General features: G+C 49.3%; 1 protein-coding gene across 1 annotated transcript in view; it reads left to right on the top strand.

Annotated features, from left to right (window-relative positions):
* Window positions 1–17198, top strand: part of LOC115650594 (NACHT, LRR and PYD domains-containing protein 3-like) — a 103458-nt gene that overhangs the window by 73036 nt on the left and 13224 nt on the right. Inside the window, exons 9-11 of the mRNA XM_030560781.1 lie at window positions 136–306; window positions 7712–7879; window positions 14265–14435. Coding sequence (XP_030416641.1) covers window positions 136–306; window positions 7712–7879; window positions 14265–14435 — 510 coding nt within the window. The remainder of the gene's footprint in view (window positions 1–135; window positions 307–7711; window positions 7880–14264; window positions 14436–17198) is intronic.

The raw sequence follows: 17198 nt of genomic DNA on the forward strand, positions 1-17198 counted from the left end.
GGCAGGGCTTCTGGCTCATTCTCAATGTTGATTGGTCAGGGAGAAGATCTGGTGGATGGAGCTTCCTGTCAGAACAGCTGTGATGAGCCCTGATCACATTGTGATCACTCTTCTGTGCCTTTCACTTTCCTGCAGCTTGTTTAGTGGTCATCTCCCAGGTGCTTCCTGTGAGGATCTCGCTGCTGTTCTCAGAGCCAAGGAGAGCCTGACAGATCTGGACCTGGGTTACAATTATCTGGGAGATGCTGGCATGCAGCGTCTGTGTAAGGGACTGTCACACCCGAACTGCAAACTGCAGAGACTGGGGTAAGTAACATTTAGCCTCCTCTGTGTATTTACAGGTATCTTCTATATAAAGCACTTGACAGGGGGTGTGGCTGGTGTCTGATGTCTGCTCCCTGCAGCTGCATTGAGGAGCTGAGCATTAAGTGTCTCTCCAACACCTCCATTGGTGGCTCACAACATGCACCCAGCCTGCCCTGTTTAGAAAATGGAAATCTTAAGTAAGGCTTGTCCCACAACAAACAGCAGGCTCCACCATCCCCTGGTGTTTGGGAGATAAACAGGACTGGTGCAACCATTTAGGCAAGCTAGGTGGTCGCTTAGGGTGCTAGGATTTGGGGAGGCACCATTTTCTTCGGCAGTGACCACGGCGGCAGGATCTTCGGCTGCCCTGGTCGCCACCGGCATTTAGGCGGAAGGAGCTGGGGCAGGGGACCACGGGGAGGGCCGCCTGCAGGAAGTGGGAGGGGGTGTGGCATGCAGGAGAACTCCCCGCCGCAGCTCACCCCTGCCGTGGCTCCACCCTGAGCACACCATGGCTGCTTCACTTCTCCTGCCTCCCAAGCTTGCTGCGCCTATGCTGAAGTGAAGCAGCGACAGCGTGCTCGGGGTGCTCGTGCGCGGAGCTGGAGTGAGCTGGGGCGGAGGGGAGTGCCTCAGGGCGGAGGGTGGGGGGTAGGGAGCTGCCGGGGGGGCGCCTCAGGGCGGAGGGGGGGAGTTGCCATGGGGGGGTGCCTCAGGGCAGGGGCGCGGGGGGGGCGCAAGGTGGAAGTTTTGCCTAGGGCACGAAACATCCTTGCACTGGCCCTGGGGATAAAGATACATTTAAAAAACTCTCTCTTAATAAAAATATATTTATTAAAAAGTGCTAACTCTTACCCTTCACTCACCAGACTGTTTTAGATCATTTTAATGACTTTTGACACCAAGGAATTGTAAATGTCCCTATCTGAGCTGAAATATTCAACTTTGGTTTCAGCATCAGCATGAGTCCCAGCCATGGTGGCCATTGAACGACCTAGCATGGGGAATCAGACAGGACCTCTCCATAAGTAGACACCCAAATAGGGGACCAGGGCTGGAAAAAGGACTCCAGTGCAGGGAAAGAAATAGCACTTCCCTGTTTTATGATCCCCCTTATAAGGGCCAATGAGCTTACAGAGTGAGTGGAGTTGGAGGAAAGTTAATTTACAAGATCTAAAGTTCCAGAAAGAACAACGGGCCACAGATCTCCAGTTCTCTGAGAAAGAAAGAAACTGTTTACTCTGCATGGTTCATGAACTTGAGACTAAAGTAGAGATTCTTCATGCAGAGATGGAAAAGCCTTGACAGAGATAAGATCACCTAGAGATTGTACCCAGTAGTCCTGGGCATGTAAGCCTGGCCTTACTGCATAAAACTCAGGGTGACTGGGAACCACAGTTTGTGCCTGAGGGAAGCTGACTGTGGTTTCTGGGACTCAGAGAACACTCCGTTATGGGTAGGAACTGCAGAGAATGGTATTATGTTAAACCACTGAGGGAAATAATTTTGGTTAAGTTTAAGAAAACTTTGGGCCCTGAAAGGTTGTAATAACTGATGTTGCAGAATGTCGAGGTGGACAGGTGCTTTTGCATTGTATGGGGTTAGAATAGCCCTGGGGGGCACCTTACAAAAAGGAAAAGAATACATAATTTTTTCTTCTGGAAAGGTGGGGGGTATGTCACAGGGTTGATAGATTGAGCCCAGCTCCCCTGGACCAGAGTAGGTGAGCCCAGTCTAGTTAATTAAAGAGGGCTGGGCTACACCTGAACTTATAAAGGGCTGCTAGTAGGCAGCTATGGAGGAAGGACTGAGTCAAGTGGAGCCCCTGAGAGTGGAAACCACACTGGAGTGGAGCTAGCATCTTTGGTGCCCCTGGACCCTCCTCTTAAAGAGACTCACTGTGCCCAGTGCACAAGGTGGCTATTCCTTGAGAAATCCATAATACTACTACGAACAGGAAAGGAGTGTAAAGCCCAGTGCACAGGGGATGATGGGGACAATAAAGTAAATAAAGTAAACCTTAACAAATGAAGAACACACAATGAGTAACAGAGAGTGGAATTGTATTACTCACAGGAGAATAGGGTCTGGGGAAGGAAGGGACTATGGTTATCTAATAATGAAAAAAACATTAACAATTAACCCAATCCTCTGCATCCTAACACTCTCAAGCTCCTCCATCCCCACCTCTATCCCTGGCATCTTCCCAAGGTGAGTGGTACTGCCCAATCTTTGCATCCTGAGGTGGAGTGTGGCAGCACTGTGGTGTTGGCTAGCTTAACCTAAAGTCATCTTGTTTTGAATTCATGCCTGAGTGGGACAGGTTCCTCTCCTGACTTCAGCCGGACTCACTGGAATCCCTTGTGGGTCTTAGCTGACTCCTGGCAGCCACTTCAGGGTCAGATCTTTCACAATGCTGGTCACTGCAGTGCTGAAGCTGCTAGATCCCTAAAGCCAGGGTCACAGAGTGATTCAAGCTTCGTTTGTGGGGAATGGGAATTTAGCAGTCTGACAGTGAAATGGGATTTAAAGTTGGAAGGTGGCAAAGAGACAGCACAGCTAGCCTCCCTCAGTAGCCCTTCAGTGCCACAATTTAAATGCAGCAGGGAGCCCTGGGTGGCCCACCCCATTGCCATCACATTGTGCCGCACCACAATTTAAAAGTGGCAGGGAGCTCCTAGCCACCACTACCACAGCAGCAGTGGTGACCCTGGGAGTCCCAGGCCCTTTTAAGTCACCCTGGCTCTTGGGCAATTTCCCCCTCTGCCCCCCCTGCCCCATTGGAGGCCCTGCTTATGCCTTAGAGTTCCCCTGCATGAAACCTCAAGCAGATCTGAGATAAACAAAAGGATCCGGTCCCAAGGGTCTTTATATACAGTTTTCTAGCAGCCTCTTGACCATTCAATCCTGGGTGAACAATAGGCAATCCTAGAGACTTTCAAATGGACCTATCTCCCAAGCATCACAGGTAATTAGTTATACGGATTAACATACGACAAATTGCCCATTTCACTGCTCTTCCCTGAAGTTCTCTCTTACTCTGGGTCATGGTGTGTCTTTACTTACCCCACCTGAACCTTATCTCTTCCATTGAACATATCATGATGGAAGGGAAGGGGGTTATTTCATAATCCCACTAGTAATAATTTGGTTTTGGTAGTCCTACCTGGGTTGTATGCCCAGCTGTGGAAAAGCGGCTAAGAAAGAGAGCATTAAGGGGCACCCATTCTGGCAGAAAGGTAGGTTCAGTGGTATTTCAGTGCCCCACATGATGCCCCAGGGGGTCCAACCCATCACAGGTTCAGTCACCAATAATAACAAATGTTGATGGGAAAATTTAATAAAATATAACAACATCCCTTTACTACTGTTGGGGGGATGGGGTTTTCTCCTTTGGAATCCAATTGTGGTCCTTCTTTTCCCTTAAATTTCCTCTCCCCACTTTGGGGTCTCTTTCTCCTGATCTGCTCAGGTGTCTTCTCTCTTGTTTTATCTGTAAATTTTATGTGAATTTTCTCCATCGCTTTATCTTGAATGCCCTCTTCTCTCCCCAGCCTCTGTCCCCCAAGTTAGGGCTTAGCTCCTCAATTTCCCACATACACCCGTGGGGTTTTTCTCCCCATATTCACCTCAACCTTAGAGTCCTTCATCCCACTGGGGGCTCCTCTCATCCTGCATCCAAAATATCTTGGGGGATCTATTCTCTCTTAAAGAACTTCTGGGCTCACTCAGGGATTGAGGGCTTCTCTCCCTTGTACAAATTCAGTGGCTCTTTTTCTCTCCCAAGCATTGGGGGCTCTGCTCTCCCTTCAGTAGGATGACCATAGGTTCAAACCAGCTGTAGTGATGGAGGGGTCAATGCTGTGTCCAGTTCTGGTGGATGTAGTGTCTTGATGTATGTACAGAATTTGGCAGGTGTTGGAGGTGGGGATGGCTCGTACTTGGGTGTGCAGGGTGCTCCCTGTGAGACCTTGAAGGAGAACAAAGACAGTCATACTTGGGGTTGGTCCCTGAGGTGCACATGCTCATAGCCGGCCTGCTGCCATGGATACCCATTCAGATGGGTGGCAGCTTTATCAGGAACCCAGACTCTGCTGGAGCATTACAAAAACCAGCAGAACTTCTGCCAGGGTTCTCTCCCCACTCTAAACTCTGGGGTACAGATGAAAGACCCCCTAAGCTTATTTCTACCAGCTCAGGTTAAAACTTGCCCAAGTCACAAATCCTTTCCTACTCTTTGGACGGTATTCCTGCCACTACCAAGTGATTTTGACAAAAATCCAGGAAAAAGGGCCACTTGGAGTCCCTGTTTCCCCAAAATATTCCCCAAGCCCCTTCATCCCCTTTCCTGGGGAGGCTTGAGAATAATATACTAAAAAATTGGTAACAAGTGAGCACAGACCAAATCCCTGGTTTTTAGGACACTGAAAATCAATCAGGTTCTTAAAAGAAGAATTTTATTAAAAAAAAAAAGTTAAAGAATCACACCTGCAAAATCAGGATGGAAGGTAACTTTACAGGTTAAATAAAAAGATCTAAAAAACAGAGGATTCCCCTCTAGGCTTAGCTTCAAAGTTACATAAAACAGGAATAAAACTCCCTCTCAGCATAGGGAAAATTCACAAGCTAAACCAAAAGATAATCTTATGCATTTCCTTGCCTTTATATTTATGACAGCTTCTGCTTTTACAAGCTCAACAGAGAGTGTGAAACAGGCCCTGCCAATGGTTTCACATGGTCGCCACCCTTTCAGTGCTCTTCTCTCCCCAAATATCAGGGATCACACTTGCTCTGAGGTTCTTTTCTCATTTGTCTTTCCCCCCTTTGATCCCTGGTCTCAGTGGGAAGGTGGGTGTGATGTTGCCAGTTCTGGGCCTGGCGGCTGCGTCTCCTCCCCAGGTGTGATGGCCACAGATGGGAGTGGGTGTGATTATTAGGCCTATGAGCTGTACCCCCATAGTGACCTCTGATGTAAAAAGCATGTGAGAATCCATAAGATGTTACAATAACCACAAAAAAATAGACCAAGCTGTTTACAACATTGAATCTTATCAGAGGTGCAAGAAAACCAGATAGAGAAAATAGACTAATCTAAACCAAAAGGCCATGTTCATATAATCCAAGGACTGTTTAAATTATGCTTGTGAAAAACACATGATGTGGAGCCAACATTTTTTATGATGTATATTAGGCCTAATTAGTGGACAAAATGATAAGGAAGATGAACTATGATGCCCACTTTTCCTATTTCTGAGTTCCTTAAAAAGAGCCTTGGAGAGAAAAATATACAGATCGCTTCAGATGAGCATTCCATCTCATCTCCCATCCCATCTTGCATCTCAGCTCATCCTCCAAACTGCCAGCACTGCAACTCACCTCAGCTCATCTAAAGAACTTTCTTCCTGAGAGGAAGGCCGGCTAGCCTTGAACTTGTTCAAGGAGCTTTGTTTTCACCTGTGAGTGTGAACTGGCGTCCAGTCCTCAGCCCAGCAGTAGGGTATGTAACTACGAGCACTGCAGAAGCACATAAGAACCTGCTTTGTTCTCCCTTCCTTTTGTTGTGTTTTTTTCTGCCCCCTGCCCCCTTCTTTCCTTTTGTTCTCCCTCTTGCTCTTTTGGCTTTTCATCAAATCCTGAAGTCAGCTACACTATCATCCTTGTCTAAGAAGAAAAGATCCGCTCAGATAACATCCCTAACCAGATTGTAAACTAGGATCCAAACAGCAGGTGTCGTGATCCACTTGCCAGCCAAAAAGCATCCACACATAAATAATCGGCAATACGGTGCTCCAAAAACATCCACAAAACCCTTATTGCACCCATCTTTTCTATCCTGTCTCTCTTCTGCCTTGTGTCTGTCTGTTTAAAAAAAGGTAAGTAAATGCCTTCTATACATCAGGACTGATAGTAAAATTAGTCATTTTGTTTTCATCAAGGAAAGGTTGTTCTGAAAATAAGTGACCTGATATTTTGCCTCCAAAGAAGAAAGATTTTGAAGGTTTTGACTGTTTGTTTTGCATAATCACTCAGCCAGATTTTCAATATACATTACTGTTTTGTCTTGTTCGTTCTTGTGTTTAATCAATAAACTTTTAATTGGAATGAATTGGTGCTGTAAATGAGATCCAGGGACAGGCTGGTGTCAAAACTGAGATCAGAGACTGTAGACTGGGTTGGGCAAACTATGGCAGAACTTTTTATCCAGCTCTGGACTCACAATTCTTTCCTGAGCATCATCTTCCAGCACGCAGAGCCATGCTGTGCAGGTGTGACTTCACCACTCTTTTACTAGGATTGGAACCCTGACTCTATGCAGCAAACTCCTCCCCCATCCCCCATGCAGCAGTGTGCCCAATAGGGTGACCAGGTGTCCATTTTTTGACCAGAATACGCTGTTGAAAGGGACCCTGTCAACTCTGGTCAACACTGCTGAACATGCCATTAAAAGTCTGGTCACCGGTGCTACAATGCTTAGGCAGGCTAATCCCCACTTGTCCTACACACTGGAAGCAGCCAGCAGGTCTGATTCCTAAGCAAGGGGGCCAAGAGGCTCTGCACACTGCCCCAACTCCACACTCCCATGGGCCAGTTGCCAGCCAATGGGAGCAGGGAGGGGTAGTGTTTGTGGGCAAGAGCAGCACATGGAGCATCCTGCCTGCCCCCCCCGGGCATGCTGGCTGCTTCTGGGACACAGCATGGTGTCAGGACAGGCAGGGAACCTTCCTTAGCTTTGTTGTGCTGATGACCAGGAGCTGCCTGAGGTAAATCCACACCCAGAGCTCCCTCCTGCACTTCAAACACCCAAGTCCCCCCCACCCCCAATTCTGAATCCCTCAGCCCCATCCTTCACCCCAAACAGATTTTTGCCCTTGACCCCTAACTGGCCCCCCTAAGGATTAAACTCACAACCTTAGCTTTAGCAAGCCAGTGCTCAAACCACTGAGCTATCCCTCCCCCTCATCCTGTGGTTAATATGTGCAAAGTCCAGACTGACTGGTTGAGAGCTGAGTGGGCAAGACTTAAGGGACCTTGTACCCATCCTGAATTCTGGTTGATCAGTAGAAAGGGTTCGGGGAGCTGCATAGGGAGGAAACCTTACTGCAAATCTTATTCCTCATTGGTCAGTGGCAGAGTTTGGGGGATTGACATGTCTGGGCCATTCTCAGTGCTGATTGGTTCTCTCTGAAGGGGAAGCAATGGGGGGTTAAGCAGGAAGACCCACCCAACACTGATTACTCATGGGTAAGGGGTGGGGCCTGGAACAGGGCCTCCGGTAGAATTTCTGGCTTTTTCGCAATGCTAATTGGTCAGGGAGGGGCTGGTGCATAGGGCCACCTGTCAGATCAGATGTGACGAGTCCTGTTCACTCCATGATCTCACTTCTCTGTATTTCTCTCTCCTGCAGCTTGCAGGGTTGTCATCTCACAGAGGCTGGCTGTGCGGATCTCGCCACTGTTCTCAGAACCAACCAGAGCCTGACAAAACTGGAGCTGAGTGATAATGAACTGGGAGATGTCGGCGTGCAGCTGCTTTGTGAGGGACTGAAACAAAACTGCAAATTACAGAGTCTGTCGTAAGTAATATTTGGGTTCCTCTCTGTGTTTACAGATGTCCTTTAAGTAAACAGGATGCGTGACTGGTGACTGCTCCAGGCAGCTATAGGGAGAAGCTGAGAGTTCAATGTCTCCAGCATGTGTCAGTGGCTCACAACATGCATTGGCATGTTTGGAAGATGGAAACTAAGTAAAGCTGAGCCCACACCTGACAATTACCTCCAAGTTGAGGGCCCAGGGGGACAAAAACTGCAGTTCATTGCAGATTCTGAGGGCTTAATGTGTGGCTATAGGTTTTGGATTTTGCCTCCAGATTCTGCCTCTGTGGAAGAGTGTGATTTAGCTGTGGGAAAGTCACTAGGTTTAAGAACATGAAGTATTGCCTCCCGCATGAGCAAGGCTGTTGTGATTGTTGCCACACGTAGCCTCCTTGAGCAGGTGGTTGTGGGGGGATTAGGTGTGTTTGTCCATGTTGTGCCCCTCTCAACACCTGCTGTTACAGTCGCTGTTTCTAATGTCCCTCCATTTCTAGGAATGAGCAGCTGAGCAAAGGCCTGGTAAGATCACTAGCCCTATTAGGAGGATTCCTTTGGTCTGTAAAGCCCAGAGGTTCAGCCAGTCTTGTCCTTTCGTAGGCAGGTCTATATGATATTAAACAGAACTTCCAAAGTATTTAAAGTGTCCCTGAAGTATAGGATTGGGGAGTGTGACAACATCATTTTCTGTTGCCACTGAGGATGTGGCCTGTTTTTGTTGTGGGAGTCTGATACATTGAGTCAATCAATGCCCTAAGAAGAGGCAGGCTGCTCCTGGTGCCCTGTGGCTGGGAATGTCGGGGGTTCTGAGAGTAAAGCACAAGATGGAGTGGCTGAGGCGGGGACTGAGTGCCAGCAGGCTCCAGATATCTCTTGGGATGTTAGTTCTGGGGAGTAGTATCCCCTTTACACCTGGAGGGAGATGGTATTACTGGTTTTGTGGTTCCTGATTCAATGGACTCTCAGCCTGAGCCTATCTGAGAAATGGAGGCTGAAGGTATGGCTACACTTGACATTTCAAAGCGCTGCCGCGGCAGTGCTGCGGGAGCGCTGCCGCGGCAGCACTTTGAAGTGTGAGTGTGGTCGGAACGCCAGCGCTGGAAGAGAGCTCTCCCAGCACTGCACGTAAACCACATCCCTTACGGGTGTAGCTTGCAGTGCTGGGAGCTGCGCTCCTAGTGCTGCGGCACTGATTACACTGAGGCTTTACAGCGCTGTATCTTGTAGCACTCAGGGGGGTGTTTTTTCACACCCCTGAGCACAAAAGTTGCAGCGCTGTAAAACGCCAGTGTAGCTATGGCCTGAGTCTGTCGCTGTGGTTTCCATGGCTTTGTGGATTCGAGCTTGCTGGCAAAACTCCAGAATAAAAAACAGCCAGTGACGGCCCCAACTGATTAACTGAGTCAGTGCAGTCGGGGAGCACATGCTGGCTGTGGGTGCTTCTGAGGGTGGGTCTTTGGTTGGAGGCATAGAGAATCCTCAGGTATTTTTGCCACTCAGTCCTAGCAGCCCCCTCCCTCTGGTCTGTCTGAGCCCCTCCTCACATCCCAAAATCAGTAGTGACTCTGAGTCTGAGTGTGTGGGACGACAAACTCATGGATTCTTTGGGTCCTGAACTCCATGACAGGGAGAGGTGGGGAATACAGCCTGGATGCTACTGGTAGGCTTCTGGATGAGACTAAGGGGAAACGTGGTGTAAAAGTGGCAGATTGGTTTCCTGATCTTAATCTGTTTTTATTGTCTGTTCAGTATACTATGAGATGTCTCTGTGTCTGAGTTTTTCAGACAAAAGTGGTATAGAATGAATAAAGTTGTCACCAAATCACGTGTCTCTTTCACCAATGGAAACGTAGGGAATTAATGAATATAGGAACATGTGGTGATTGTTTTTCTTATTTTTTCTGATGAGTACTGGTCTGAGGATTACTTTTGTATGTGTCTTTCTGAATGTGAGTGGGCACAGAGATGTTAAAAAATATAAGGCTCTTTTTGAGCTCCCGTCCCAGAAAAAAGTAGACATTTCATTTTTGCAAGAGACGCACACAGATGCAGGCAACCAGATTGATCGGATTGCAGAGGGGAGGTTTTCTGAGTTGTGATTCCACTGCAAGCACAGGGGTTGCCATTCTCTTTGCGGGCAGGGCGAAGCCTGATTCAGTGATTTTTCTCTGACCACATGGGAAGGGGAAGTGCAGGGGGACCTATTTCTCATTCACCACCTCCTGTAGTACTGAGTATCAGTTACTCTGTAAACAGTTGTCCCTGAACACTTGATTTTGCTCCATCTGTAAAACAGTAAAAGTTTTGCCACTGAATTGGCCCAACTAGAGGGAGCTCACTCAAATTTCAGTGAGTGACAGTGTGACCCCATGTACCAGGTTACAACAGCTAGATCAGAGAGCTAACCAGCCCTGAAGGAGCAGGAGCTGCTGCTACAGGGTGAGTGCATAGTGGGCTGTACACCCCCAGTGCCTCTCATTCCCCCACCTCCACCCCCACCTCCACCCCCAGGGTCAGGACATGATTCACTCCCCACCCCACCCCTGGTCAGGGCCTCCCATGCAACCGTTCGTCACATTCTGGCAGGTTGCAGTGCTCAGAACGTAGGATTTATTCAACAAATACTTAAGTGCTGCACAGTAACTCCTCACTTTAAGTCATCCCGTTTAACATTGTTTCATTGTTACATTGCTGATCAGTTAGAGAACACCGCTCATTTAAAGTTGTGCAATGCTCCATTCTGACTTCGTTTGGCAGCCACCTGCTTTGTCTACTGTTTGCAGGAAGAGAAGCCAGTTGCAGCTAGCTGGTGAGGGCTTGGAACCAGGATAGACCGGCAGCCCCCGTATCCAGGGCTGGTGCAAGGAAGTTTTGCACCCTAGGCAAAACTTCCACCTTGCGCTGTCCCCCTCCCCGCTATCCTGTTCCCCGTGGCAGCTAACCGAGCCCCCCACCTGGGGATCCTGCCACTCCCCCTGCCTGGTGAGCCCCCCCCCAGCAGCTATCCCCCCCACAGCAACCTTGCCCGGGGAGCCCCTCTTCCCCCCCCCCGTGGCAGCTAACCCCTTCTGGAGAGAAACACATACCCCCTCCCCATGGCAGCTAAGCCCGTATGGGGAGACTTCCCCTCCCATGGAAGCTAACCCCGCCCAGGCAGTCCCCCCCCCATGGCAGCTAACCCCACCCAGCGACCCTGCCCAGCTCACCTTGGCTCCACCTCCTCCGCCGAGCACGCCAGTGCCACTCTTATTCTCCTCTTCTCCTAGGCCTGTGGCACCAATTGGAGAAGGGGGCTTAGAGTGGGGGCTGTGTGCTCAGCGGAGGAGGCAGTGTGGAGATGAACTGAGGCAGGGAGTGGTTCCCCTGTGCAGCCCCACTGAGGGCCGGCTTCAGGCACCAGCTGAGCAAGCTGGTGCTTGGAGTGGCAGATTCTATGGGGTGGCATTCCATCCAAACCTAGGGTGGCATGGCTGCTTTTTTTTTTCTGCTGCTCTGGCTGCCCTATAGGGGGTGGAGAAGGGGAGCACCCTGCAGCAAACTCGGCAGGGCAACCCACGTCCTTCCATCCCTGCTGACCGGAGCAGCGCGGAGCCCTCCTGGCAGGTGGCGCGGCAATCGGGGCCACAGGGTGAGCTCCACACTGAAGCACTGGCCACCCCCCTTCTCTTTCCCCGCCCCACTAGACCAGACGTGCACTCTGCAGCAGAGGGAGTCCCCCTGCTCCCTGGCTCCGGCCACCCTGTAGCGTTTTTTTGTTTTGTTTTCCCCCCTGCTTTGCCAGCCGCACCTTTGTCCCCTCAGTTTTTCTGCTCTGGCAGCGCTGTGTTTTTGTTTTGTTCCCCCCTGCCTTTGCCGCGCCTCAGGATTTTTTTTCACCTGCTTTGCCGCTCCAGCTGTGCCTTTTTCTTCTTTTTTGTTTCCCCCCCACCATCCCGGGGCTGATCAGTGCGGAGTGGGCAGGATTTAAAGGACAACATTTTACCCTTTCTGAATTCTGGTTGGTCAATGTAAAGGATGAAGGGGCGGTGCTTAGGGAGTCTTACTCCAAACCTCATTGGTCAGTGGCAGACATTTGAAGTGTCTAGGCCATTCTCACTTTTGATTGGTGAAGGGAAAAGGGCAAGTGGTGGAGTTTAAACAGGAAGTCCCACCCACTGCTGGTTTCTCATTGGACAAGAGATGGTACTTGGGAATAAGGCCTGGTCTACACTACGCATTTATACTGAATTTAGCAGCATTAAACTGAATTAACCCTGCACCCGTCCACACAACAAAGCCCTTTATATTGATATAAAGAGCTTTTAATACTGATATTTGTAATCCTCCCCGACGAGGGGAGTAGCGCTAAAATCAGTATTGCCATGTTGGTCTAGGGTTAGTGTGGCCACAATTCAACGGTATTGGCCTCCGGGCGGTATCCTACAGACCAGCTTTGTGACTGCTCTGGACAGCAATCTGAACTTGGATGCACTGGCCAGGTAGACAGGAAAAGCCCCGTGAAATTTTGAATTTCATTTTCTGTTTGCCCAGCGTGGAGCGCTGATCAGCATGAGTGACCATGCAGTCCCAAATCCAAAAAGAGCTCCAACATGGACTGTACGGGAGATACTGGATCCGATCGCTGTATGGGGAGACAAATCTGTTCTATCAGAGCTCTGTTCCAAAAGACGAAATGCCAAAGCATTTGAAAAAATCTCCAAGGCCATGACAAACAGAGGCCACAGCAGGGACTCAACACAGTGCTGCGTGACAAGCATAACGGAAAGCTAAAGAATTAAATGGATGCTCATGGAGGGAGGGACTGAGAACTCAAGCTATCCCACAGTCTCCGAAAAGTATTTGCATTCTTGGCTGAGCTCCCAATGCCTGAAGGGTTAAAAACATTGTTGCATGTGGGTCAGGGTATATGTTGTCAATTCCCCTCTCCTCTCCCCGGTGAAAGAAAAGGGGAAAAAATAGTTTCTCACCTTTTTTCTATGTCACCATATGTCTACTGGATGCTGCTGGTAGACGGGGTGCTGCAGCGCTAAACAGCAGCATCCCCTTCTCTCCTCTCCCTGATGGCAGACAGTGCAATAGGACTGATAACTGTTGTCATCATCCTGTGAGTGCTCCTGACTGGCCTCTGTGAGGTCAGCTGAGGGTGCCTGGGCAAAAGTGGCTTCTTTAAGCTTTGTCTCCTGGAGATTCACTCCTGCCTGGAATACCATAGCAACTGGAGGCTGTGCTCCTCTCCTCCCCTTCAATGATTAATGGAGATTCTGTCCTGCCTGGACTATCATAGCAGCGGGAAGCTGCCTCCCCCTCGTTTTGTCTCACTCAAAAGTCAGTGTTTCTCATTCCTGCATTCTTTATTACTTCATCCACAAATGGGGGGACACTGCCACAGTAGCCCAGGAGGGGTGGGGGAGGAGGAAAGCAACAGGTGGGGTTATTGCAGGGGCACCCCCTAGAATGGCACACAGCTCATCATTTCTGAGGAATGTCCGGGGCTCTGACCCGGAGTGGATGTGCTCTTTGGTTCTCTAGTAGACTTGCCCCATATTCTAGGCAGGACTGACTCTATTTTTAGACAAAACATAAAGAAGAGAATGACCTGGGGAGTCATTCCCATTTTTATCCATGCGCCCCTGGCCAACCTCAGCAAGGCCAGCCAGGAACACCTATGACAGCAGCAGACAGTACAATAGGACTGGTAACCGTCATCGCCAATTTCCAAAGCAGCAAACGGTGCAATAGGGCTGGTAACCATCTCTGCTACCTTGCAAAGGCAAATGAATGCTGCTGTGTAGCACTGCAGTACCACATCTGTCAGCAGCATCCAGTACACATATGGTGAGAGTTAAAAAAGGCTAAAAGGGCTCCATGGTTGCCATGCTATGGCATCTGCCAGGGCAATCCAGAGAAAAAGGGTGGGAAATGATTGTCTGCCACTGCTTTCACGGAGGAAGGATTGAGTGATGACATTTACCCAGAATCACCCGTGACACTGTTTTGGCCCCATCATGCATTGAGATCTCAACCCAGAATTCCAATGGGCGGGGGAGACTGTGGGAACTATGGGACAGCTACTCACAGTGCAACACTCCGGAAATTGATGCTAGCCTTGGTACATGGACGCACAGTGCCAAATTAATGTGCTTAGTGTGGCCGCATGCACTCGACTTTATATAAGCTGTTTCCAAATACCGGTTTCTGTAAAATCAGTATAATCCCGTAGTGTAGACATACCCAGAGTCTGTAGCAGGACTCATTCTTCATGCTGATTGGTCAGGCAGAGGGGCTGGTGGGTTGGGCCACCTGTCAGAACAGCTGTGATGGACCCCATTCAAGCATTGATCCCCCTTCTCTGCCTTTCTCTCTCCTGCAGGTTGTGGAAGTGCGGTGTCACAGCCACTGGCTGTTGGGATCTCGCTGCTGTTCTCAGAGCCAGCCAGAACTTGACAGAGCTGCAGCTGGGTGAGAATAATCTGGGAGATTCTGGAGTGCAGCTGCTGTGTGAGGGACTGAAACACCCGAAATGCAAACTGCAGAGACTGCGGTAAGAAACAGCCAGATCCCTTTAGGCTGTGCCTGGTAACGCTGATGTTGTGAGTTAAACTCAGGGTACCAGGAAGGATCACAGCATCCTACAGTGCACGTAGTGAGCTCAGGCTTCAGCCCCTGTGGAGCAGGGACAGCAGCTGGGCAGCTGCCCTAAGGAGCAGCTAAGGATCCTCCTGACTCAAGGTAATCCTCTGGTGGTAGAAAGCAGGTATAGAGAGCTCTGTACTACCCACTCCCTGTAAAACTCTGCCTCTATTTAAGGGGTGTGGAGGAGCATGGAGGTATATGTCCGGGGCAGAGTGCATGGTGCTCCACCTCTCCTAGACCAGCACAGCATCTGGGGCAACTTACGGCAGCCCTAAGATTCCTCTGTGTTAGACTAGAGGTTGTTTTGTCCCTCACCTGGCCCAGGATCAGGGCAGTGCAGAGGTGGCTTGCAACCAGTTATTTCAGTCTCATCAGGGCTGAGCGTGAAGTTGGTGCAGCTGAGAACAGAGTCCAGTGGTTTGTAGCAAATCCCAGATGCAGCATATTTTGATGTTAGACACAATTATTTTAAGACCAAAAAACCCAACAACCCAGTACTGGCAACTTTAACACATCAAAAATCATGAATTAGACCCTCGAAAATCAATAGACTTAAAAAAATAATCTAACTGCGGTGGGTTTTTAGTCTACCTTTTGACTTTTAAACTCTGCTCTACTCCTTTGCCAATGTGTGTTAGATGATATCAGGTTGAAAAATCAATCTTTAATGTACACAAAAATTCATGTCTCTCCCTGGTTGCTCAGATGGAGACTGCATTGAATTTCTCCTCATCCATAATGTAGAGGAACTTTTTTATCCCCTTTCCAATCACCATCTTGACTTTCTCCCCTCCAAATTAGTTTCCTTGGATAATATGAAGGTTGGATTGTAAATAATTCAAGGACCACTGACCTCCCACTCACACATACAACATACACTACTTGTTAGGGTTGATGAGTTATAGATATACGTATTAAAGAACTAGAAATGTATTCATATAAAGCTATAAGCCAGACATGTAGAACCTATGGCTCACGGACCGGATCCAGCCCTTGCTCATTTTTGTTCGGCCCTTGGGCCACACATGTTCAACTCGCCTGCTGGGGAGGGACATTGAGGTTCTGGGCTTCCACCTGCAGCAGGACAAGCCAGTGTTCACAGCTCCAGCCCGATGGGGGGCGCTGAGGCTCAGGGCTTCCTGCCCACAGCACTGGAGCTGAAAGCGCTGGCTCATCCCTTGGCACCCCCCAGCCCCGTGGGCCTGAAGACACAAGCGCCAGCTTGTCCCACCATATGTGGGGGGAGAAGCCCTGAATCTCAGTGTCCCTGGCTTATCCCACTGTGGGGGGAACCCCGAGCCTCCATGCCCCCTCAGGCAGATGAGTTCAATTGTGTGGCCCACCATTCATTTTTTCAGTGAGTCAGTGGCCTCTTATACAAAAATGGTTCCCCACTCCTGGTATAAGTGATAAAGTCACAGTAAATACATTATGGGACTGTTTTAGCCTTTTCCAAGAAGCAGCACTCCCCTGATCTCTCAACCCCCACGTCTCTGCCAGAGACTAAACAGCGCTCCACCCCGCAAATACTCCTCCTCTTCCTCCAGACCCCCCTTCAATATGTTCCCTTCTGTCCCCCACATCACCCTGCAGCCCATTTTCCTGCATCCCTAAATCTGCCTCCTTCTCCCTCCCCCATTGCCCTGCTCCCCCTCACTCGCTCCATCTACATTTAGCCCTGTCTTTGGAACACCTCACAGACCCTGTGCCCTGTCTATCCCCAAAACCACAGTGGCAGCCATTTTGCCTGTGGACATGGCTTCCATCTCATTGTAAACAGCGGGAGGTGACAGTCAACTTTATCAAGGGAAGCCTCACTTCCACGAACAGATGGACTATAGAGAAATGGCAGCCATGCTGCTGGCTTCAGCCTCACTGGCGGTAATAGGCGATGGTGGCCATTTTGAATAAGGGAAAATTTGCAAGTTTTTGCCTTTTGTGATGTTTTCAGGTCGGGATGGGAAATGTCAGTATTGCAAACTCTAGTGATTTTACCACAACTCGTTTATGTGGTCCAGCCACTAGAGAAGGACAGAGATATACTAGGTAAGGTGGGTTATGCTAGCACATTCCTTTCCTTAAAACAGGACTGTCAAGCTGTCTGGGAGGGACTTAAGAGCATGGGCACATCCCAAGAGACAAATCACTCACCAAGGTCAATTTGCATCCTAGATCTCACATCAAAGACACTGGCATCCAATCCTATAGTAAGCTATTGAGAGATTCATTACTAAGGGTATATCTACACAGAAATGTAAGCCCAGGCTCAAGCCTAACTGCCCTTGTGTCCACACATCAATTGTATTAATCTGGGAGTCAAACCTAGTGTCCAGGACCCTGCAGGATTGAAGCATCTGAGCCCGTTTTAAACTGGGACCTAAGTCCGAGCCCTATTTCTTTCCTCTGTGCACGTGGTCCCTCCAGATGTATCCCAGAGTTCCTTGGGGAAAGTACCTTAGTCCTCTCTAAGGTACAATTGGTGGTACAGTCTGTTGCACTCTACTGCAAACAGAAGCCACATCACCCTTTGCAAACTGCAGCAGCTCAGATCAGCATTAACCCATTGTCTGTTGGACAGCGATCTGCCAGCACACTGTCAGCAAGCCTGCAGGGTTTTCAATAGAGACTGATCAGAAGAAGCTTTTTGCAAAGACAGCTGCTTCCTGGTCCC

The sequence above is a fragment of the Gopherus evgoodei genome, chromosome 4 (assembly GCF_007399415.2).
Source record: "Gopherus evgoodei ecotype Sinaloan lineage chromosome 4, rGopEvg1_v1.p, whole genome shotgun sequence".
Taxonomy (NCBI): Eukaryota; Metazoa; Chordata; order Testudines; family Testudinidae; genus Gopherus; species Gopherus evgoodei.